Genomic DNA, 24,273 nt, shown 5'->3' on the forward strand with positions numbered 1-24,273 from the left:
TTTAGTGACACCTCTAATTCCTTAAATAACTTCTAAGGAGTAATGACAAGTATATAAATCACCTGTTCAGCATTCATTCCTAATTCTTCTAAAACTTTCTGGTAATGATATTCTTTAATAGGTAGCTTCCTGTAAACAGGTCAAATTTATATAGTGTTATCATTGACATGACATATAGTTATCTGAATTTTTCTTAACTTAAAGATTATTTTATGCTCACTTAATTAATACCCCCACACATCCATTTGATAACAACGGTGAGATTCCCTTTTTCAAAACAGGAAAAAAAGCCTTATTTTGAAGGTAATTAAGGCAAAAAAATATCACTGAATAAGCACCTTTTTTGCTATTGCCATCACTTGGCATCCATTAATTTTGTTAATTTTTCAAAACTCTTCTACTCTGACACTACTTGACCTTTTGGAACCAAACTTGGTGTGAATGTTTCTTGGGGTATCCTGCATAGAACTGATGTAGGGATTTTTGATCCATTGAAAATCATGGCTGCCATTACTTAAAATAGAACAAAGGGGTCAGACAGTAGTTTTTTGCATATATGTCCAAAACCATTAGGTTTAGCATAATTCTTTCAATAGCTGAAATTATCCTTATTATTAGTACTACAAAAGCAGGGATAAAATTTGTCTGACGACTCCTTGTAAGAGTTATTGCTCTTGAAAGGGGACCAAAGGCTCCCATGAGCCTGAATCGAGAGGAGAAGTTGTCCAACAATTTTGACTCAAGAATTCTTTGGTAGGACTTACATTAAGATCTTCTCAACAATTAAAGTTTCTTTTAATCTATCATAATTTTCAAGACATTGACTGAAAACTATTAAAAAAAAGGAGTCATTTTTCCCCTTTCAAGGACAGTAACTCTTACAAAGAGTCATCTGACAACTTTTATCCCTGAAGACTTTTGTAGTCCTAATAATATGGATCATTTCAGCTATTGAAAGAATTTTGCTCAACCTAATGGTTTTGGAGATATATGCGAAAAACTGCTGTCTGACCCCTATGTTCTATTTTAGTAACAGCGGCCATGTTTTTCCACAAATCAAAAATCCCCACCTCAGTTCTATGCAGGATACCCCAAGTAACATTCACACAAAGTTTGGTTTCAATTAGTGAAATAGTGTCAGAGAAGATTTTTGAAAGAAATAACATTAAAAATGGCAAAAATCATTTAAAAAAGGCAGTAACTCCAACATGTCTTAACAGATTAAAACCAAAATTTGCCCAGAGATAGATCTCATCATGCTGAACACATTTCCTCTGTCAGAATTTAGCTAAACCTAATGTTTTGGAGATATATGTGAAAAATTACTGTCTGACCCCTATGTTCTATTTTTAGTAACGGTTGCCATGTATTTCTACGAATTAAAAATCCCCACTTCAGTTCTATGCAAGATACCCCAAGGCACATTTGGTTTCAATCGGTCAAGTAGTTTCAGAGAAGACTTTTGTATAATTGTTAACAAATTTGACGGACGACCACGACGGACGCCAAGTGATGGCAATAGCTCACATGGCCATTGGCCAGGTGAGCTAAAAATGACATTTATTTAACAGTTTTTAGCCAATATCTTGAAAAGTTATAGATAGAAACTTTCAATTGCTGAAATGATTCTTATGATAAGTCCTACCAAAGTCTTCTTGAGTCAAAATTATTGGACAACTTCTTGTTAAATTTATTACCCTTGAAAGGCAAAATTCAACCAGGCGAGTGATTCAGGCTCCTGTGAGCTTCTTGTTAATTTCCAAATTGATTTGGATCAAAATCCACACAGGAGGGTGCAAAATGGTACACTGTAATTAGTTCTTAGCAAAAGTTATATTAAAATCCATTCAGTAGTGTAAACTAGTTAAAAATAAGAGATGGATACCCTCATGTCTGAGAATGATAAAGTCTATGTTTCTGATTTGACACCTAAAAGTACAGTACTTGAACAAATTCGCTCAAGGATTTGATGGATCGATGATTGATGACTGATCTGATCACAGTTTTGTTATGTAAAATGATGCAAGATCTATTTAAATAAAAGAAATGTACTCTATGAAAGTTTCATCATATTCCATTCAGTTGTTTCAGAAGAGTAACGGATAAGAGAAGGGTACCCCAATGTCCCCATATCTGTAAATGACTACATAGTGCAAGTCCCATGTTTTGCTATATGAAATCCCCACATTAATTGGGAATAAACTCTAAAATAAGATAAGCAATATAGGAATATGTAATAAAGATTCTGTGATGGTTTCAACAGTGTAAATGGAGTAACAGGTAAAAGATAGGTACCCCCATGCAGTGATTTTTAAGTAGATATTTTGCAAATTTTTTTCAGTTGGGGGAAAAATGAGTCATTTTTTAAAATTTGGAATTTGGAATAACCATACAAAACCTTGAATTTGCACTTAGACTAATTTTATAGAGGATGCCAAGATAAAAACAACATGGAATCAGTGAGGGATGGCTCACTAATTATACCCCACATTCAATCATCATATCAGGAACATAAAACTATAGGCTGTAGGGAGCCTGAAACGCTTATCTGGTCAAAAATAGTGTTTTTAGCTTTTAAAGCTGGCCTCTTGAGTTGACCTACCATACCATTGTCACAAGAATCATTTAATCAATAGAAAGCATCTTAGTTGTACGCCTGGATGACCATTTATAAAATAAATCTCTCATAGTCATTTATTTACTCTTCAAGGGCAATAACTCCAACAACGGGCAACAGATCTCAGCATGCTGATCAATTCCCCCCACTAATATGTTTTTAACACAAAAAAATGTTACAGGTTTTCTAACAAACATCTATGCCATGTTAGGTTACAATCCATCCTACAAGTTGTCTCAGAGGAGAAGATTTTTAAAGTTGGAAATGTAAAATTCAGGAAAAAAATTCGCTTAATGACCCATAACTCATTCATCTGTCTACTAATCTTTCTGAAAATTTAATCACAGGTTCAACTCATCATGCTGTATATTTATGCTTTGTGGGGTTATATAGTGATGGGACTGTAAATTCTTCAGGTTGTTGTCCAATTTCTATGAAAATGGATCCCACCAGAAAATTTCAAGCTGTTGTGATGAGTAGTTGCCGAGATAATTGTGACGGAAAATGGTTATGGAAACACCAACACACAGAAACATGAACAAGGACAAAACAGTTTACCCCATCCCCTTATCCTCTGGAGGGGGGTGTAATTAATCAGTATAACTTTGAACAGAACATCATATCCTACCCTTTGACTACCAATTGAGATATAGTTTATTATTCTGTAGGCATTTTTTTTTTCATATTTGATAACTTTCATTAAGAGAGACAACCTTATTTTGAAAGTATTTTAAGGCAAACAATATCACTGATATGATGAGACCTTCAAACAGATTTGGATCAAAATCTAAAATAAGAGGTACTCCTCTGATAAACGGAGGGAAGAATGTACAGTCCAATCACTATGTAACCCCACAAGGTATAAATATAATTGGGGAAAAAGATAATCAATTCTCAAAGAAAAGTATGGTTTATATTAAAAAACTAACAGAGTATTACAAGATTATTACAGCTCACACAATTATCAATTTAGGACTTAAAAAACATTTTAATTGACTGAAAAATTTAAATGAAAAAATTGACTTAATATCTTTCAATTCACCTACAATGAATAAAGTTTACCTTGCCTCAGCAACTGTAAGATTACGTAACTGTACACTTGTACCAAAGGTTAAAGCATCCATATCTTCTGTTCCAGTAGCATAAACTTTACCTGATTTTACTAGGGCAGCACACTGAGCCTCAGCCTCACCAGGGGCCTGTTAACATGTAAAATAATTTAATTGTATAACATTTTTAATACATGTACATGTATTTTGTTCATGAACAGAATATGATACCTTTTAGTTCAGTGAACATTAACTAAATGTTGTGGACCATGAAACACAGGTGAAGTTTATTATAATATTAATAGGATAATTAATTGTGAAAATATCAAGTGAGTGAAATATCAAGCCGAAGAACGACTAGATTTAATAAGTGTGCAGAACTTGTTCAAGTTAAATCTTACTGCATTCTTGGCATGAGTGATCATATTTTGATTATTCAGAATAACCAAGTGATTATCCTATTTATTATATAGATTTCCCTGATGATTCATTGCTATTTTCAAATTTTGTGAACGGTGGATTGATATATAAGTTGTGAAATTTTGGCAGGAGAAAGTCTGAGCACGAAATTAATGAAATTATTTCACTGGGAACATTCGATAAAACACTGCTATCTATATAATAAATTTCATTATATACTAAAGTTCAAATATAAGCCTAAATATGATCAAAGCTGCCAATCCAATACAAACTACAAAAGTGCACCATTACGTGCTTTAGATGTCCAATACAAGATTTAGCCGTCCAATACGGCTTTTACCTGTCCAACACGTCATATTAGCCTGATTAAAATCCAATATGACGTATTGGACTAGATAGTCAATAAAGGTATAATTACGCAAGGTTTACCATATTGGCTAAGTTATTGGTCCGAGGTGTAGCCGAAGTCCAATACTGCTAGCACAGGAATAACGCAATAATACTATATTATAGGGAGTCATAGCCTTTCTTTGGTTCTAAATTTCGAAAGCATGGTTATCAATAGGCAAATCATTTGTTCAAGAATGGTTCCTTTCAAAAATAATATGGAGGGTGACAAATATATTTTACTATAATTTTACTTTAATACCCTATAAACTATCCCATTAAAATTGTGTATGAGCTAGTACATTGGCCATACATATTGATGTATTTTATGAGCAAGTTCACTGGTTATATAATGATGTATTGTATGAGCTAATTCACTGGTTATATAATGGTGAATTGTATGAGCTAGTTCGCTGATTATATAATGATGTATGAGCAAGGTCACTGGTTATATAATGATGTATTGTATAAGCTAGTTCACAGGTCATACAGTGATGTAATGTATGAACAAGTTCACTGGTTATATAATGGTGAATTGTATGAGCTAGTTCGCTGGTTATATAATAATGTATTGTATGAGCAAGTTCACAGGTTATATAATGATGTATTGTGTAAGCTAGTTCACAGGTTATACAGTGATGTGTTGTATGAGAAAATGATAAAATGATAAAATGAACATGAAATGATGATGAAATGAAAAAGGGATGGGATACAAGGACAATGGGGTCGACAAATTTTGATTGCCATTGGAAATAGGGAGAGGTGGGTAGGGTCGGGCAATTTAGCCTCCTGTGGCGGAGCCCTATGGTTTCTACTCCGTGAGAATACCACAGTAGGGTTCTTTAACGTGTGAGGAATGTGGCATCTTTCCCAACACGGTGCACCACTATGGTTTGCAGTCAGGTTTTCCGTATTATAGCCTGACAACCCCAGCATGTACCCCATTCCACCACCTGGGGCTAACAACTCAGATGCTCTGTGGGCAGAGATCTTCTGAATATAGCTGAAATATTGCTGCTCGGACGTTAAACCCCAACAAACAAACAAACTGTGGGCAGAGCGCCCTAGCCCCCTGCTAGGGTTCTGAGCACTATTAAGTCGCCTTTTACGACAAGCTTAGCGCTGCTGCAGGCCTATTCTTTTAACACCTGGACCTGCAAGGGGCTGTATTGTATGAGCTAGTTCACTGGTTATATAGTGATGTATTGTATGAACAAGTTCATTGGTTATACAGCAATGTATTGTATGAGCTAGTTCATTGGTTATATTGTAATGTATTGTATGAGTAAGTATGCTGGTTATATAATGATGTATTGTATAAGCTAGTTCACTGGTTATATAATGGTAAATTGTATGAGCAAGTTCGCTGGTTATACAGTGATGCATTGTATGAGCTAATTCATTGGTTATACAGTGATGTATTGTATGAGCTAGTTCACAGGTTATATAATGATGTATTGTATGAGCAAGTTCACTGGTTATATAATGGTGAATTATATGAGCTAGTTCACTGGTTATACAGTGATGTATTGTGTGAGCAAGTTCACTGGTTATATAGTGATGTACTGTAGGAGCAAGTTCACTGGTTATATAATGGTGAATTATATGAGCAAGTTCACTGGTTATATAATGATGTATTGTATGAGCTAGTTCACAGGTTATATAGTGATGTATTGTAGGAGCAAGTTCACTGGTTATATAGTGATGTACTGTAGGAGCAAGTTCACTGGTTATATAATGGTGAATTATATGAGCAAGTTCACTGTTAGATAATGATGTATTGTATGAGCTAGTTCACTGGTTAATAATGGTGAATTATATATACTAGTTCACTGTTATTTAATGATGTATTGTATGAGCAAGTTCACTATTATATAAAGATGTATCGTAGGAGCTAGTTCACTGTTATATATTGATGTATTGTATGAGCAAGTTCACTATTATATAAAGATGTATCGTAGGAGCTAGTTCACTGTTATATAGTGATTTATTGTATGAGCAAGTTCACTGGTCATATAGTGATGTACTGTAGGAGCAAGTATGCTGGTTATATAATGATGTATTGTATAAGCTAGTTCACTGATTATATAATAATGAATTGTATGAGTAAGTTCACTGGTAATATAGTAATGTATTGTATGAGCAAGTATGCTGGTTACATAGTGATATTTAGTCGAACCTCATTCAGTCGAAGTTGAAGGGACCATACAAAAATGTTAGTTAACATTAGGTCGAGGATAAACCATAAATACTAGTTGTTTGTTTCTGCATTTACATTATTTGTTGTGCTTGTACATGTACATGTACTTCACTTTACACGATACTCCATAATGTCTTGCGTTTTATATAAGAATTTTTTTTGTTGTATATCATGTTTGAAATAATGAACGGCACTGAGTGCTTTAGTGAAATTTCTTTTTTATTTTTTCTACATCCAAAACACCATATATCATAACATACTGCTTTGTTTGACTCACAATCAGGAGTATCATCATGTGTTCTACATTATTATGGTAAAAAATTCAAATGAACTACCAAAATGAATGTAGTCATTGAAATACACTTACTATCAGCTGTTTGATGTTTCATTAAATAGTCAGACACCATTACAATTCATCTGTATTTTTAAAAAAAAATTAATCAAAATATCAAATTATCCCTGTTAGTGTGAATTCCAACGTATAATTTATAAAATTCATTTCTATTCACTACACGCACTATTTTAAAATAATTAAATACACAAATCATGCCATGAAGAGTGTCAACAAATTAATTTTAAAGGCCATGCTAATACATGTTAAAACACACTTCGATCATGGTTTGCAAAAACCCAATCAGTTTTCTGACTAATTAGTTGACTTCAAGACAACAGGGTTAATTAACCTCAAAGTGCTATCAAGGGGACTGGCTGATTACCTCAAGTTATCCAAGGTAAAATTGTAATGAGCTAGTAAGGCGAGTTTTGCTGGGACTTTGTAATTAGTTCGTGTTATCCCAGATTTCGACTAATCCAAGTTCCACGCAACAAGGTTTGACTGGTTATATAGTGATGTATTGTATTAGGAAATTTCCCATTCCAATTTTTAAGAAGAGTTCAACTATATATTTTCTATAAACACATGTATTTACAGCAATATTTGATATATATATACATGCACTGCCTTGACTATGCATCAATTTCTATAGATGTTCATATCTCAATATATTGAACTCCCATCAATTTCTATAAATCAACATATGGAAGTATGGAACTCCCAGCAAGTTCAATAAATGTTTATTTATATCTCAATATATATGCGGAATGCTAATCAGGTTCTATAAATGCTCATTTATACCTAAATATGTAAGGAAATATGGAACTCCCATCAGGTTCTCCAAATACTCCCTTGTACCTTGCGGAAATACTCGCTAAATGGAAGTCGAAATTCAATTTTGCTAGTAGAAACTATTTCCACTTGCTAAAATTTGCTAGTGGAATTCTGTATGTAATATAGGTAAAGTCCAGAAATAGCCTTAAAAATTTTAATTTTGTGAGTGTAAATTTTCAGTACTTGTTAAATTTAGCTACTGGGAAAAACTTGGAAATTCAATCCCTGCTCATTTTGTTGAAATAAAGCTGTTTTGAGGCAGTCCACACAGAAAATATTTCTTCCATAAAAAGTATATATTTTTCTAATCCTGGGTGTGTGGAGGTTTAAGTAATTTTTTTAGTAAATTAGCAATAATTGTTAAAAAAGCCAGTAGCCAAGGTAAGATACTAAAAACAAATATTACTGAGATTTAGTACTAATAAGCCTGAGGGGTGCCTTAACAAAAAAGCCAAATACTATGTTTTATAAAATATCAGGCTCTATGCAACTAGCACAGAATGAAAGCATGCATGGAGGAAGTGGAAAAAAGGTAAAAATAATAACACTACTTTGGATTTATTTTCTCCCAATTTTAGTTCCTCAAGTTCGTGTGAAATAAGGTATTTTAAAGATCAGCCATCTGATACTGAGGAGTGAACCTAATCCAACAGGAATCTAAAACATTTGGGATACCTTTCTTCATTTCAATTACACTACTTTACCATTCAAATTTTACATCTGTCTATGTATAAATGCTTAACTATATCTAAACAATATATCCACCTAATTTCAACTTTGAATTTTAAGTTTTACAAAAATAGACCTAGTCAACTTCGTGTGCAAAACAGTGTGCCTAAATGTAACTATATAGTACACCCTAAGGAGCTCCCATCAGGTTCTCAAAATACTCATTTATACCTCAATATAAGGAACTCCCATCAGCTTGAGTAATTCTTTACATTCTTCATTGTGTTGTTTTGAAACCTTTACTAAACGTCTGTTAAACTTTTCTATATTTTCTTCATCACCTACAACATAAAATTATACAATTATGTGATGGTTCTAATGATCTGGACAATAACTAAAGGCTCCCAGGAGCCTGAATTGCTTACCTGGTTAAAGTTGGTCATTCAAGTGCAATAAATTGAACAAGGAGTTGTCCAACAATTTTGACTCAACAAGACTTTAATAGGACTTTCTTAAGGATCATTTCAGCAATTGAAAGTTTCTTTCCATCTATTATAGTTTTTTAAGACATTGGCTGAAAACTGTAAAAATAAAAGCATTTTTCATCTTTCAAGGGCAATAACTCTTACGAGGAGTCACCTGACAACTTTGATCCCTGATGACTTTCGAAGCCTTATAATAAGGGTCATTTCAGCAATTGAAATAATTATGCTAAACCTAATGGTTTTGGAGATATATGCAAAAAACACACAGTCTGACCCCTATGTTCTATTTTTAGTGATGGTGGCAATGTTCATCTACAGATCAAAAATCCCCACATTAGTTCTTTGTAGGATACCCCAAAAAAACATTCATACCAAAATTGGTTCCAATTGGTCAAGTGGTGTCAGAGGAGAAGATTTCTGAAAGAAATAACATTCAAAATAGCAAAAACTGTCGAAAAAGGGCAATAACTCCAACATGGCTTAACACATTAAAATGAAAATTTGACCAAAGATAGATCTTATCATGCTGAACACTTTTACCCCCACGTCAGAATTTGGCAAAACCTAATGGTTTTGGAGATAAATGGGAAAAACTACTGTCAGGCCCCTATGTTCTATTTTTAGTAAAGGTGGCCATGTTTTTTTAACAGTTCAAAAATCCCCACATCAGTTCTATGCAGGTTACCCCAAGAAACATTCATACCAAGTTTGATTTCAATTGGTCAAGTGGTGTCTGAGGAGAAGAGTTTTGAAAAATTGGTACAGACAACGATGAAGGACGCCAAGTGATGGCAATTCTCACAGCTGGGGACAAAAATTTTAAAGTTGTTATTTCCAGAAATAACTCAGTCACCATTTCTGACTATAATGCTATCTAGCCTATTATCAGTTAAATAACCTATCTTCAACTCAGCAATTCGTAAGCTTTTAATAATATATATATAACGATACAAACAACATGGACTAGATCAGGTGACCTCAACTTTTAAAGGACAATTTTGAGATGAGACGAATAGATACTTAAAGTTGATCACAAGAATTATGAATTGTTTTTCAACAGATCAAAAATCTCCACATCAGTTCTATGCAAGATACCCCAAGGAACATTCATACCAAGTTTGGTTCTAATTGGGCAAGTAATGTCACTGGAGAAGGGTTTTGAAAAATTATAAATGACAACGAACACCAAGTGACTGCAATAGCTCATATGGACTTTGGCCAGGTGAGCTAAAAAATACTTAATTTCATACATTGGTACGTTTGCAAGTTAATTACATATACAGTCAAACTTCTGCAAACTGGACCTTCAGAAAACCGGTCTTCCCTTCATACTGGCTGATAAAACTTATAAACTGTGTTTTGTCTTCCATAGACCGGCCACCCTCTAAAACCATACATCGGCTGGTTTTTCAGTTTTAGTAACATATTTCAAGTAAAAACAACCTATCAATTTCAGCCGTCCAGTTATCGATTACCTATAACAAATGTGTGAACAAAATTGTAAATGATTACGTAATATTACATATTAAAAATTCATTCACTGACCGGTTTGCATTTCATCAGTGGACAGATGATAATTGAAGGGGACAGTTGTTTAAATAACAAATTTAATCCAGACATCATATTTTGTGACTGGTTGGGTGTTAATTGGTGTATACACGCGTTAGGCAACCAGGGTCATTTAATAGTATGATCTTTAAACTGACAATTAATGTGAACTGTACCCAAGCCAAAACAATAAAGGGGTAAAATTATTATTTTTTGTAGATAGGCAATTTACAAAAACAATACAAATGATCAGTTACCATCAATAGCCCTTTGATCTTTAATACACATATTTTCAAAACCATTATTTTGTCGGCAGTACCGTTTGTAAAATCAAATCATTTACAAATGATGCAAGCTTTGAAATGTAATAAAAGGCCCAAAGTTTTGAATTGGCATTATACAAGTCTCAACCAATAAACTGACAATATTTAGGGTTATAGAACACATTAAAGGAAACAGCTGTTAGAATTCATTGCTATTTTTCACAAAACCAGCCATCCCTATAAACCGGCCATTTGCTCTTGTCCCAGTCCAGTTTGGAGAGGTTTCACTGTACATCCCTGCTGATATTTACCTCTCAGTGTAACTTTAGCCACTGACAGTTCAGTTTGGAATGTCTGGTCATGTCATTTCTATTAATAGGTTTTTTTATTTCTCAAGTGTGTTCTGTTGATTTGCTTTGTAGTTTAACTGTTGAGATACATGTAGTTTTGGAGGGATTTCTTTTTATAAATCCCTTTAGGGGTCACTGTAAATTAGATTTTGGTATAGAAAGTCAGACATTTTTGATTTCCTACAAACTATAGCATTCATATTGGTCCTGGGATATCTGTCTTGAAGGTTTTGCGTTCACAATGTACAATGAAGATAGATGATGTTAATTCATTAAGACTCTGGATCTTTACTTTGTGAGGTGAGCTTTGCTATTATTTTTATTATTTTATTATGTTGCTTTGCTTATATTTTGTTTAGTTAGAAAGCATACTAAAATGCTTTGCTTTGCATGTGTTTGAAATGTTTGGTCGTACTGGTTAATAACTAAATTCATACTATAAACAGGGACACAAAATTATTGTATGACATAGAAAGTTTCATAATACGTTAATATGCAAATTTGCTATATTTTATTTAGGTTATTTTCATAAGTGCTACATTGTGAAATTACATTGACAGGTTAGAGTTATCTTTCTTAGCACTTATATTTATATTGTCTTATTTGGGTTTGTAGGAACACGATTTCGTCACCTCAAAAGATTGCTCAATTAAGAATGTACTTTTAAAACAACCCACTCTGTTCTAGGGGCCACAATTCCAGTCCCGCTTAATTAGTTTTTGACACACTTAATGTTAAGAATAAGAACTTACAGTTCCTTATGGACACAACAACTAGTTCAAACACAATATTGCACAAAAATAAAAATTCAATTAAAAATTTTCCGAGATGAGAAAATTGCTTAAAAAGTTTCAATTTTCAAAAAATATAGTCAAAATACATCAATGTGCCAAATACAAAACAAGAGGCTTCAAGGAGCCTGAATCGATCACCTTGTTAAATTTTGTCTTTCAAGGGCAATAAATTTGACAGAGTTGTACAAAAATTATGACTCAAGAAAGCTTTGGTAGGACTTATCATAAGGACCATTTCAGCAATTAAGAGTTTCTATCTATTATTGTTTTCAAGCAAGGGTCCAGAAATTTTGATTGCCCATGCTGGTTATTTTATCAAACTTCAGCAGAAGTGTGTGTCAGTCTTTTACAAACTCAGATCGAAAATTAACTTTAAAAACACTTCTTCTTATGTAGTTATTTCAAGATAAATATTGGAATTTGTGTAATTTCATCACATACACCGTCTTTTACAAAATATCTGAACGAGTGAACAAGTTCGGTTTCGACCACACATGGATGTTCTAACATGTAAACAAAACATCGTATCTCCCAGACTTTTTCATCACATCCACAAACAGCTGAAAACTTCCGAGTGATGAAAAAAATGTTGATTATTTATGAAAGAAAATAACAAATACATTTTGTATACTGATTTAAATGACCTGTTGACTTCTGTGCTAAAAAGATTCAATCAATATATTAATAATTACAAACTACGACCAATTCGTAGTTTGAGTACCATGTGCTTTCCATGTTCGTTAAATCTGAAAGATCGGCGGAATGGATTTGTCAATCTTTTTCTTTATAAATCAAGTAATAAATGTATGAAAATTCTCCCAATTACTTTAATTAATTCATATAGGTAGACGCAATGGGGCAGCAAGTGTAACGTTAATGTAATCAACTAATTAGTAACAAGTAAATCACAGTCACAAGTGGCTGCATATCGGCTGAAATTGTCACACACCTGTCAATTAATTTCCAATAAGCAATTAGGAGACAAGTAGACAGGAAGTTTATGCACTTAGGACTGACAATTTTTTATATTCGATATTGGAAAATGATCGTTGATCATTCGCAAAATTGGTCGGTCAATGACCGCCATTTATTTCCGTTTCCGGACCTTTGTTTTCAAGATATTGGCTCAAAACTGTTCATAAAAACTCAAGGGCAACAACTCATACAAGGAGTCGTCTCAGAATACACGAAATTTGTCGATCCTCACTGTTAAAGAACGGTCTGCCTGATATTTTCACCACAAGGGACGGTCCAGGGACCTCCGGTAAAAAATGGCCGTCACAGTGCTTTGTTGGTTTGATTATATGTCTAAAAACCTATTTAGACATTGACTGATTTGTGTAATTCCATTTCCGGTTTAACATCGGGTACCAGATTGTTGACATCATGCTAATGTGACCTATTCAACACTTTACCAGTGCCGTTCCTGCCATACGACCAGCTAAGCAACTGTCATATGTTCAGACTAATAATACAACACCCATAAAAGATGATCATCATGGGAGAAATAGCTGTGAAATGTAGCTCGAACTATTTTTTTGTGATTTTAATGTTCGATCAGCAAAAAAAGAAAAAGATCAAAAGCTACAATTTAGCAGCAAATGGGGAAATGGACAGTGGTGATGAGTTTGACTTTGAGCAGACTGAAGCAGAAAACTTCTCATGGATTATAAAATTTGCTGTTGAAGAATGATAATGATAAAATAAAATTATTGATAATCAGATAAGTATATTGATACAAACTAAAGTTACTGAACTAATCACATGCAAAATGAGAAATAAATAAATCTTTATTAAAAAACATTTCTGAAAACAGATTGAGGAAAAAGCTCCACAACCAAGTCAATACAAAACAATGAAAAACAACTTTGCATACCATAAAGTCATTGAAGAATATTAATTCACTAACAGCAAATTAACAAAAAAATGAGTTGGACTGGCTAAATATCTGTGGGACTGACTGGACAATCTAACCAGCCAGTCAGTCCCATGACTGATAGGGCGAGTCAAGTTTTCGCAGACTACGTCATCTGACAACTTTGATCCCTTAAAGACTTTTGTAGGCTTATAATAAGGATCATTTCAGCACTTGAAAGAATTTGGCTAAACCTAATGGTTTCGGAGATATAATAAGCAAACAAATACTGTCTGCCCCTGTATTCTATTTTGGTAACATCAGCCATGCTTTTGGCATATCATTTTAAAATATGCAGGACACCCTAAGGAACATTCATACTAACTTTGGTTCCAATTGATCAAGTAATTTCAGAGAAGAAGATTTTTGAAAGAAAAGAAATAACATTAAAAATAGCAAAAAATGTCAAAAAAGGGCAATAATTCCAACATGGCTTCACATATTAAAATGAAATTATAACCACAGCTAGAGCTCATCATGCTGAACACTTTTGTCAGAATTTGGCTAAACCTAAGGATTTTTAAGATATATGCAAAAAACAACTATCTGACCACTATTTTCTATTTCTATTAACAGCAGCCACGTTTTTCGATGGATCAAGAACCTATTGCTGCTCGGACGTTAAACCCCAACAAACAAACAAAACAAACAAGAACCCCCACATCAGTTCTCTAGCTGCAGGATACCCTAAGGAACATTCATACCAAGTTTGGTTCTAAGGAGTCAAGCAGTGTTAGATGAGAATAATTGTTAATGGAGGACAACGGCAGATGCCAAGTGATGGCAGTAGCTCACCTGACCAAATGGAATGCTTTAGACAATGAGCAAAGAATTGTTGCCCGGACAAGAATCCACGTAAAAAAACTTGAGGTCAAAGGTCATGGTCATACAGAGTTATCATAGGTGCATGTGCCAAACATGGTATGCCTATGTTAAAGAACAAAGAAGTTATGGCCCAGACAGGAATCCATGTTGAAAGGTTTGTGCTGTGCAACATGATATGACAGCAGCATGTCAAACACATTTGGGGCAAGTGTGAACACAATTTCAGTTTTTAGCAAAAGGACTTACAGCTCATTATGGACACAACAACTAGTTTGGACACGATATAGCACCAAATTTGTAATTCAATGAAAAAATTTCAAAATGTGCACTAATCTGCAATCGATGGCTCACTAGTGATACTCCTTCTACCAATCACAGTAGAAGAAAATAAAGTCTTCAGTAAACAGAAAGTTGGTCTTAAATTTTTCCAAAAATGTATCCTGCCATATATACCTATAGGAAGGTGTTGCCGCTGTGATGATCGAGGAAAGTGCAACAAAAATTTTAACTTTTAAAATATAGAAAAAGTTTAAGTTTAAGTAAGTTGTCGTGGTGGAATTTCTCAAAAAAATGTACCCCACCATATGGCAAACATGCAGGTAGAAAGTGTTAAAATTTCAAGCCACTGTAATGAGTAGTTGCTAAGAAAACTGACGAAAAACATTGATACGGACACATGAACCCACGGAAACATGGATACATTGACAAGGATAAAACAGTTTACTCCCTCACCTTTGGAGCTGGGGTATAAAAAGTTTTATTTTTTTTTTTGGGTGTGCCCGCTTTGGCAAATTATAACTAAATAAACCGTAATATTTGAATTCTGATTGAAAACCACAGGCAGGGAATTTCATGAGTAATCCAAAAAAAATCAGAAAAAAATTTTTAAAAGTTGATTTTTTGGGTAGGGCCTAATTTTGTACCACTTTAACTCCAAAATAATTAAAGATAAGCCTACCCTGTAAACAAAAGTTTCTAAAAACCAAATTTCAAAAGGAACTGATCAACATCTAAAGCATAAAAGATGGAGCAACAATAAACTTTCCCTATCAATTCTAATGATAAATCCCATTTTCACCCTTTTAGCACCTTAATTTTAGAAGGGGTGGGACAAAATCCTCCATTAAATATAGGGCCCTCTACCCTGTCCCAGTATGTTAAAATTTAAAAAAAGATCAGATAAGTTTTACCGTTACTCAAATTATCATAAATAAAACTAGAATTAACAGATGCCAACAACTATACTGATGAAGAATACAGGGTAAATATACAAACATATGTCTAGAAAAAAGAATTATCAACCAGACTGATGGACAGATTGATTAATTGATTGGTGTTTTACACCCAAGCAGCATGACTACAGTTTGCCGTCAGGTTTTCAGTGCTAAGGCCTGACAGCCCATTATGTAAGATACCAGGGGTACCCCATTAGTATGGGAAACCAACACTCACCAGCTCGCCAAATATGAGTGTGTGTAATTTGACGAATTCTCATTAGCTTACACTCATCAATTTGGCGACAGTTATTTGATTGGAGAGTTCCAAGGAAAGTTAACCATCCAACAGGTTATTTAGTTAAACATCCCTTAACATACATTAAAAACATGTTCCTTACATTTTAAGAAGTATAGCTTTAGATTTAATATGTCAAGTGAGTTTTGGCATAATACGTACAATTTTATTGATGTAAAGCATTGTTTACAATCTGCCATTTTAATTTCCGATACACGGGATGTGCCAAAACCTACGTCGCAATCTCAAATTAGAATTCAAACGAAATTATCTGGGTAATTTATGATATGTTACCTTAAATTATTTGTTTATTGTCAAAATAAAAATGAAAACAAAGATAAACATTTTCTTGTTTCTTAATGATCAGTCTGTTAAAATGTAATTTTATTTTTAAAATATGAGTTCAGAAATGGAGTACTTATTGTACATGAACAAATTCAATGGGAGGGAATATTCGAAAATGGAAAAGTTTTTAATAAATTTAAAAACAAATGAAAAGATAGTTGAAAAAAGAAAAAGAAAGGCAGAAGATAGTCAAATCCAAGAGAAAACAGATGATAGTACAGATAAAAAAAATCCAAAAAAATTTGGTTAATTGAATTTCTATTTGGTTAGTAAGATCAATATTCCACTAGCCAGAATGGCAATTTGGGAAAAAAAAATGGTTTCCCACACTGGCCATTCAACCACCTTGGGTACAAAACCCAGTTGCTCTATGGAGAGAGTGCCCTGACCCCTGGCCAGGATAATGAATGCCTTTTAGTTGCCATTTACAGCCAGCTTAGTGCTGCTGCAGTTTTATTCTTGGACACATGGACCCGTACAGAAACAGAAAGATCAAAAACCTAAAAACAACAGACCATAGGATTAAACTTTCTATATAACAAATATGTCATGGTGTATATAGAAACTTCCACCATTCCAAGCCATTTTAATTTTCTCCTATTAATCATAATCATAAACTAGAAATCATTCTGATGGAATTCATCTCTGTGAGCCCTGCCATGGCAATCAAGCCAAATACATTGTTGTATATAAATTTAATTTAGGTGATCAATCCACATGCCAAATATCAAAAGCCAACTTCAAAAGACAAAAAAGTAACGGCTTGGACAAGAGTTGGTCAACAAAAAAAAAAACATTAATTTGACTTTGAGGTTGAAGTTAAAGGTCATAAACCACATAAGCCCACATCGAAAGACAAAAAAAAAGTTATAGTCTGGACACAAGTTGTGACTGAAAAAAAAAAAAACAACAGAAATTAGACCTTTGGATCAAAGTTCAATAACATAGGCCATTACACAACACATCATCTTTATGTGCAAGCGACAAAAAGTTAGAGCCTGGACACAAGTTTGTCACAAAAAAAAAACACAAAAAAAAATTTGACCTGGAGGTAAATAATCAAGGTCATAGGACCAAATCCATGTTATGCAACACACAATCTTAACATGATCTACCTACATGCCAAATATCAAAATTCCACATTGAAAGACAAAAAATTTACAACTGGGACACAAGTTTGTCACTGAAAAAAAAAAAACAAAAACAAAAAAAACAAAACAGGAATTTGACCTTGAGGTCAAAGTTCAAGGTCAAAGATCAATATGCATGATACACAAACACATTCTCTTTAGATGATTTACCCACATGCCAAATATCAAAAGCTCATATTGAAAGACAAAATAAGTTACAGTCAAGACAAGAGTCACTGAAAAAAAAAAAAAAAAAAAAAAAAAAAAGGAATTTGACCTTGAGGTCAAAGTTCAACATCATAGGTCAATATCCATGGTACATGAAACATCATCTTTAGGTGATCCACCCACATGCAAAATATCAAAAGCCTACATTAGAAGACAAAAAAAGCTACAGCCTGAACACAATTTGTAATGGATGAACGGACGGACGGGCAGTGTGATCACTATAGGGCGGCCACCAATTTTAATGGTGTGCCGTAATTAGCTAATTCCAGATAGTATCCAATACCTATCCAATATGTTTTTTTTATTTAAATAAAAGGAGGAATAATTCATTACTGAACATTGCAGGATCACAAGTTAATGATTGTTTCACGGATTCAATTTGTCATTACCTGCTTCCTCTGCTTTCTCTAAAGCTTTCTGAGCCTCTTCTCTTCTTTCTTTTCTCTTCTCCAACTGAAAATAAACTTAAGCATTAAAACTTTTCAAAAAACTTATTATATGCTTCAGTTCTATGAATTCAGTAACTATCACATATATTCATTATTATGATTTAGTACAAGATACAAATTGTAACTACTGCATCTTAAATACTTCATAGTGACTTTTCTTATTGTTTTGTTATTCCACTTCATCAGATGACAATAAAACATGTAATTTGATTTTTCTGAGGTGTACATGTAGATGGTTTATCTGAATTACCTCCCCTGATTTCATGTCTGGTGGTTTACCATCAAATACATAAACTGGTTTTATACCATTCTCCAACATCCTGATTGATCTGTAGAACATGCCCATTAAGTGACTGTAAAAAAATAAAATAAACATTAATGTACAAGTAAACTCAAATTCAGCTGTAATCATCAAGTCCCAACTTCACCAACACTTTTTTTTGTGAAAACCTTGCCTTGGTGTAAAAAATGTGTCTCTACTGCCAATTCTTACTTCTTAACAAAAATACCGCTAATCAAATTTTCAAAAGCATCATTCTTGACAGCAATGTTTTGAATAGGCCAACCTCTGGATTATAGCTGAATTTTGTAAACAAATGGTGTGTAAAACAGCAAAAACTTCAGATAAGACAGAACAACTTCTAAGAAGGCAGCTAACCGGGTATGAGGCTATTTACTACTAGATCAAATTTTGAAACTGATTAAACTTGATGAATTTATAATGTGAATAGGTATGCTGAATATATCAGAGAGACAACCCCACTGGGATGAAAAAATCAGCACAAGGCCAACCATTGGTCTTCAATTAACGAGAAAACCCTCACACTACAGGGAAGGCTGCAGCTGGCCCCAAAACATCATCATACACAGGTACAGCAAAATAGTTGTCCCAATATACTCCAGTAACATAAAGGTATACTGAAGGTGAAAATGAAACAAGACAAACAGAGGCAAGAAATTTGTGATCTGGGACAGGCACAAAAAATGTGTGTGTGTGTGTGGGGGGGGGGGGGGATGGGTTTAAGTACTCTGGCATGATCACAACTCTTCCATGTAAAATCTGGCCAATGTGGAAAAAATATTACATAATTAACACACCTAAAAATCAGTTCAAAAAGGTACGAGCCCCTTCTTACAACTGAAAAAAAGAAACTGAATATCAATTACACAAATGTACAAACTAAAGACTAATAGCAGTTAACTGACATGCCAGCTCCAGACCAGTTTAAACCCACAAAAAGTTATGTCCGCATCGTATGTAAAATCAATCCCAATTCTTCCCATGTGGGGTTGAGAACCACAGTACATCAGTCATGGCAAAATTTGTCAGACCAAAGGCGATGTCTGGTAATTTTTTTCAGTCCAGCAGAAAATTTCAGATTTTTTATTTGCACATATAAGAAAAAAAGTCTAAATTTGTTATTAAGCCTGGCGCACCAAAAATCAACTTCGTCATGACTGCAGTACATCACAAGACATACAATAGGGTCATAACATGTCATGCAAAAAACTGCTTTTAAATATATTTTAATTTCAGTGTAAAGACCCTATGACAGGGATCGATTTTCCCATTTTCTACCACTTGCTAAAACAAGAGGCTCCCAGGAGCCAGAATCGCTCACCTGTTTAAAGTTTGTCTTTTAAGGGCAATAAATTTAACAAGGAGTTATCCAACAATTCGGACTCAAGAAGACTTTGGTAGGATGATCATAAGGATCATTTCAGTGATAGAAAATTTCTTTCTATCTATTATAATTTTCAAGATAATGGCTGAAAACTACAAATTCATCATTCAAGGGCAATAACTCTTACAAGGAGTCACCTGTCAACTTTGATCCCTGATGATTGTTGACGACCATGTTTTTCAACGCAATAAAAAACCCCACTTCAGTTCTATGCACAATACCACAAGGAAGGTTCATACCAAGTTTGGTTCAAATTGATCAAATAATGTCAGAGAAGATTTTTGAAAGAAATAACAGTTAAAATAGCCAAAAAAACGTCAAAAAAGGGCAATTACTTCAACATGGCCAAACCAATTAAAACAAATATTTGAACACAGATAAACCTCATCATGCTGAACACTTTTACCCCATGTCAGAATTAGACTAAACCTAACGATTTTGGAGGAATATGTGAAAAACTACTTTCTGACCCCTACATTCTTTTTTTTTAGTAACGGCGGCCATGTTTTTCGACGGATCAAAAATCCCCACATCAGCTCTATGCACGATACCCCAAGAAAGGTTCGTACCAAGTTTGGTTCTAATTGGTCAAGTAGTGTCAGAGGAAAAGAGTTTTGAAAAATTATTAACAGACGACAACGGACGCCAAGTGATGGCAATTGCTCACATGGCCTTTGGCAAGGTGACCTAAAAAGCAAGTGCTGATTTATCTACTAGCTAATTTTGTTTTAATGTGTAGTAATATTACACAATTTGGTTAGGGCCATAAGGGACAGCAACTGGCCTCTTTGTTTTCTGTCCATTATACCATCAACGTGTAACAAAAGGTCTTGAGTGGAAACTGTCCAGTGCCTTCACACTCACGTCAATTCTCATTAAATGATTTGAAATTCCACCATTTCCAAATGGTTTTTAAAGAAGCAGTAACAGCTTGATTAATAACAATGTTGTTCATATTGTCCGGCTGGCTTGTGGTGTCACCATCTGCATGATCTAAGCCTACTTCTGAGAGTTTCCATTTGTTAACATTACTTCAAAAAAGCCATAATTTGTCGACTCATGCCAGCATAATGAATATTGACCATACAAGGTCTTTAATTTTCCTGTGTATTACCCTGGTCAATAAAACGCTTAAAGGCAAAAGAAATAAGTTGGCCCTAGTATCAAGCGTTTAAATGATCCAGACGCTTGAAAGTGAAACTTGGCATTAAAAAAAAACTCTCTAAAATTTGCCGCATGAAGTAGCTTCAACTCGCTAAATTCCACTCGCATTTAGCGAGTATTTCCAGTCACAGTAGATCCCTGTATGAGCGAATTAATACCAAAACTAGAGGCTACCAGGTGCCCGAATCGCCCACCTGGTTGAATTTTGCCTTTCAAAAGCAATAAATTTAACAAGAAGTTGTCCAACAATTTTGACTCTAGAAGTCTTTGGTCGGGCTTATCATAAGGGTCATTTCAACAAATGAAAGTTTCTTTTAATCTATCATTCACTGTTTTCAAGATATTGACTGAAAACTTAAAAAAAGTCATTTTTCCCCTTTCAAAGGCAATAACTCTTACAAGGAGTCGGGTCTCACTAACCACTTCCGGGTCAAATGACCACCCCCACCCCTATGTAGTACCAAAAACACACTGAACCTAGAAATATGCATTGTAAAGTGCATTATTTGTGTGTATTCTGGTCAAAAGTAGTTAAAATAAAGCTGAGAATGTGTACTTTAAAGTCATATTTGTAATTTACTACGAAAGTGTATGAATATTGTTTACATGTGTGAGTAATTTGCCTCCATGCTTTCAGTTAGCAGAAAAGGTAAAAATGTTGATTTTCAGTATTTTTTATTCAGGTAAAATTCTGTGAAGAATTTCTAAGGTCATTATACCATTAGAAAAATGATTTTGAAAGCCTTATTTTCCAAGCTTTGCAATGGTATGCAACTTTCAGGTGTCATTTGTCCTGGGAATTTACAGTGAAACATTGAAACTTACTTGTTTAACATGTAAAGTAATGGAAACTTTATAAGTGTTTAGTGAGACCTCATCTGACAACTTTTATCCCTAACAACTTTTGTAGTCCTAATAATAAGGATCATTTCAACTATTGAAAGAATTTGGCCAAACCCAACAGTTTATGCGAAAAAATACTGTCTGACCCATATACCGTATGTTCTATTTTTAGTAACGACTGCCATGTATTTTGACGGAGCAATAATCCCCATATCAACGCAAGATACCCCAAGGAACATTCGTACTAAGTTTGGTTCCAATTGATCAAATAATGTCAGAGGAGGAGAAGATTTTAGACAGAAATAACATTAAAAATAGCAAATAATGTTGAAAAAGGGCAATAACTCCAACATGGCTTAACGGATTATAACTAAAATTTGACCAGAGATAGATCTTATCATGCTGAACACTTCCACCCGATGTCTGAATTTAGTTAAACCTAACGGTTTTGGAGATATATGTGAAGAACTACTGTCTGACCCCTATGTTCTATTTTTAGTAAGAGCGGCCATGTTTTTCCATGAATCAAAAACCCCCACATCAGTTTCATACAGAATTCCCCATGAAACATTTATACTAAGTTTGTTTCTAATCAGTCAAGTAGTTTCAGAGGAGAAGAGTTTTGTATAATTGTTGACGACGACGACAGACGATGACGGACACCAAGTGATGGCAATAGCTCACGTGGCCTTTGGCTATCCTGAGCAATTTGACAACAATTTCATAATTATATCCCTTAGGAATAAGCATATTCAACAGTTAAGTTAACTTATTGAACAAGTATCAAGCTTTCCATGCTTTGAGTAGAATATTACCTTAAAACAAACGGTGAGAGATACCCGCACCTAATAATCCTTTACAATAACATCTGCATTTGAGAACGAGATCCATGTATCGGCTGAAAAATGTTTTTATGAGCTTTAAATATATATGTATGATATGGAAAACCTTGATGTCATATATAGATTCCTTTCATTAAAATCCGAAACATTGTTACAAATATGAGCAAATTGAACCAATTGTGATATGTAAACACCATATGACGGTGACAGGGGGACATCACCATCTAAAAACAGATAGTTGACAATAGGGAATGAAAAATCATCCCTTTAATTGTAAATTTTAGTATTAAGTTATGAATACTATGATCAAGAGGCAGACATTCTTTATTATTAATATCAATATTAGCTTTATTCAAAGACAGTCCTACAGGATATATATCTTTTGTATAAATATTGAAGTCATCATTTTTTATGGTTAAAATATCATTCAAATATCCAAAGACGTTATTAAATTTTTCTACCAAATGTTGTTTGGAAGGGTCTATATTTATACTAGTCATAAATTGTGATTCATAACAGTACAGAAAGAGGTCCACAATAAGTGGTGCACAATTGGTCACTATGGGAATTAACTTGACAATGAACAGTTTCAACCAAAGCGTACGAAAATGTTGTCTAAAAGGAATTCGTGTGCTGTAAGCATGTCAAAAGAAGTCCAATTAACGTAGTTTTTATGTTTTTTGTGACAGAAAAAAATCAAACAAATATATTCACATTTCGATTTATCAAATGACCATCTGCTAAGATATGTGAATTTTTGTTTTAACATATCATGCAGAAGTCTGGTGTATTAAGTTGAAAAATCAAAATTTTGAACAGAATCCCACATGGGTATACCATTTTGATAACATATCAACTGGCATACCACAAGAAAACATTCAGCATTTTTTTTGCTCCTTTAGCCTGCAGCAAAATATTATATGCCAAAGCATCACTTATGGTCTGAATTTGCATGATTCTGAGGCAGGATTTTAATTCAACCTTTGTTGTAACTATTAATATCACTCGCTAATGGCACCTTGTAGTCTCTCCATCTTCACTCATTAACTGACTCCCATCCTGTCTGACAGCTATCAGGAACTGGTATATACACATCGAAGCATCTATTGCTACTTTTCTCCCTACAAATTGATTCAAAAACTTTAAAGCACAAAATATTTATCTGGAAATTCTTTGTTACAGTATTACATTTTTGTATTTTAACACTTTCAGTACTGAATTTGTATTTTTGGTGCGTCTAAGCAGCTGAGTTAATTTTATGTGACATACCGCGCTGGGCGGAATTAATTTCTGAACATGTGCTAGATGAAATGGCGACACTTGCAAAACTCAAGATTACTAAGTCATTCAACATAGTAGAGTTGTGAAATTTGATATGTACCTAA

General features: G+C 33.9%; 1 protein-coding gene across 4 annotated transcripts in view; it reads right to left on the reverse strand.

The window, feature by feature from the left end:
- LOC148615504 (flap endonuclease 1-like) overlaps positions 1 to 24,273 on the reverse strand; it is a 40,675-nt gene that overhangs the window by 12,114 nt on the left and 4,288 nt on the right. For 3 of the 4 annotated variants that reach the window (XR_015921997.1, XM_088581757.1, XM_088581756.1), the window contains exons 2-7: positions 23,907 to 24,009; positions 18,605 to 18,707; positions 18,295 to 18,358; positions 8,742 to 8,851; positions 3,680 to 3,816; positions 63 to 129 (exon numbers count right to left, since the gene is read on the reverse strand). Coding sequence is in view for 3 of the 4 variants with exons in the window: in XM_088581757.1 (XP_088437883.1) it covers positions 63 to 129; positions 3,680 to 3,816; positions 8,742 to 8,851; positions 18,295 to 18,358; positions 18,605 to 18,707; positions 23,907 to 24,009 (584 nt within the window). In the remaining variant the exon portion in view is untranslated. Of the gene's footprint in view, positions 1 to 62; positions 130 to 3,679; positions 3,817 to 8,741; positions 8,852 to 18,294; positions 18,359 to 18,604; positions 18,708 to 22,861; positions 22,945 to 23,906; positions 24,010 to 24,273 lie in introns of those variants that run through there. The other variant, XM_088581759.1, reaches the window with a different exon arrangement.

Source organism: Perna viridis, chromosome 5, assembly GCF_037379345.1.
Source record: "Perna viridis isolate PV_CMFRI_1.1 ecotype Kerala chromosome 5, ASM3737934v1, whole genome shotgun sequence".
Taxonomy (NCBI): domain Eukaryota; kingdom Metazoa; phylum Mollusca; class Bivalvia; order Mytilida; family Mytilidae; genus Perna; species Perna viridis.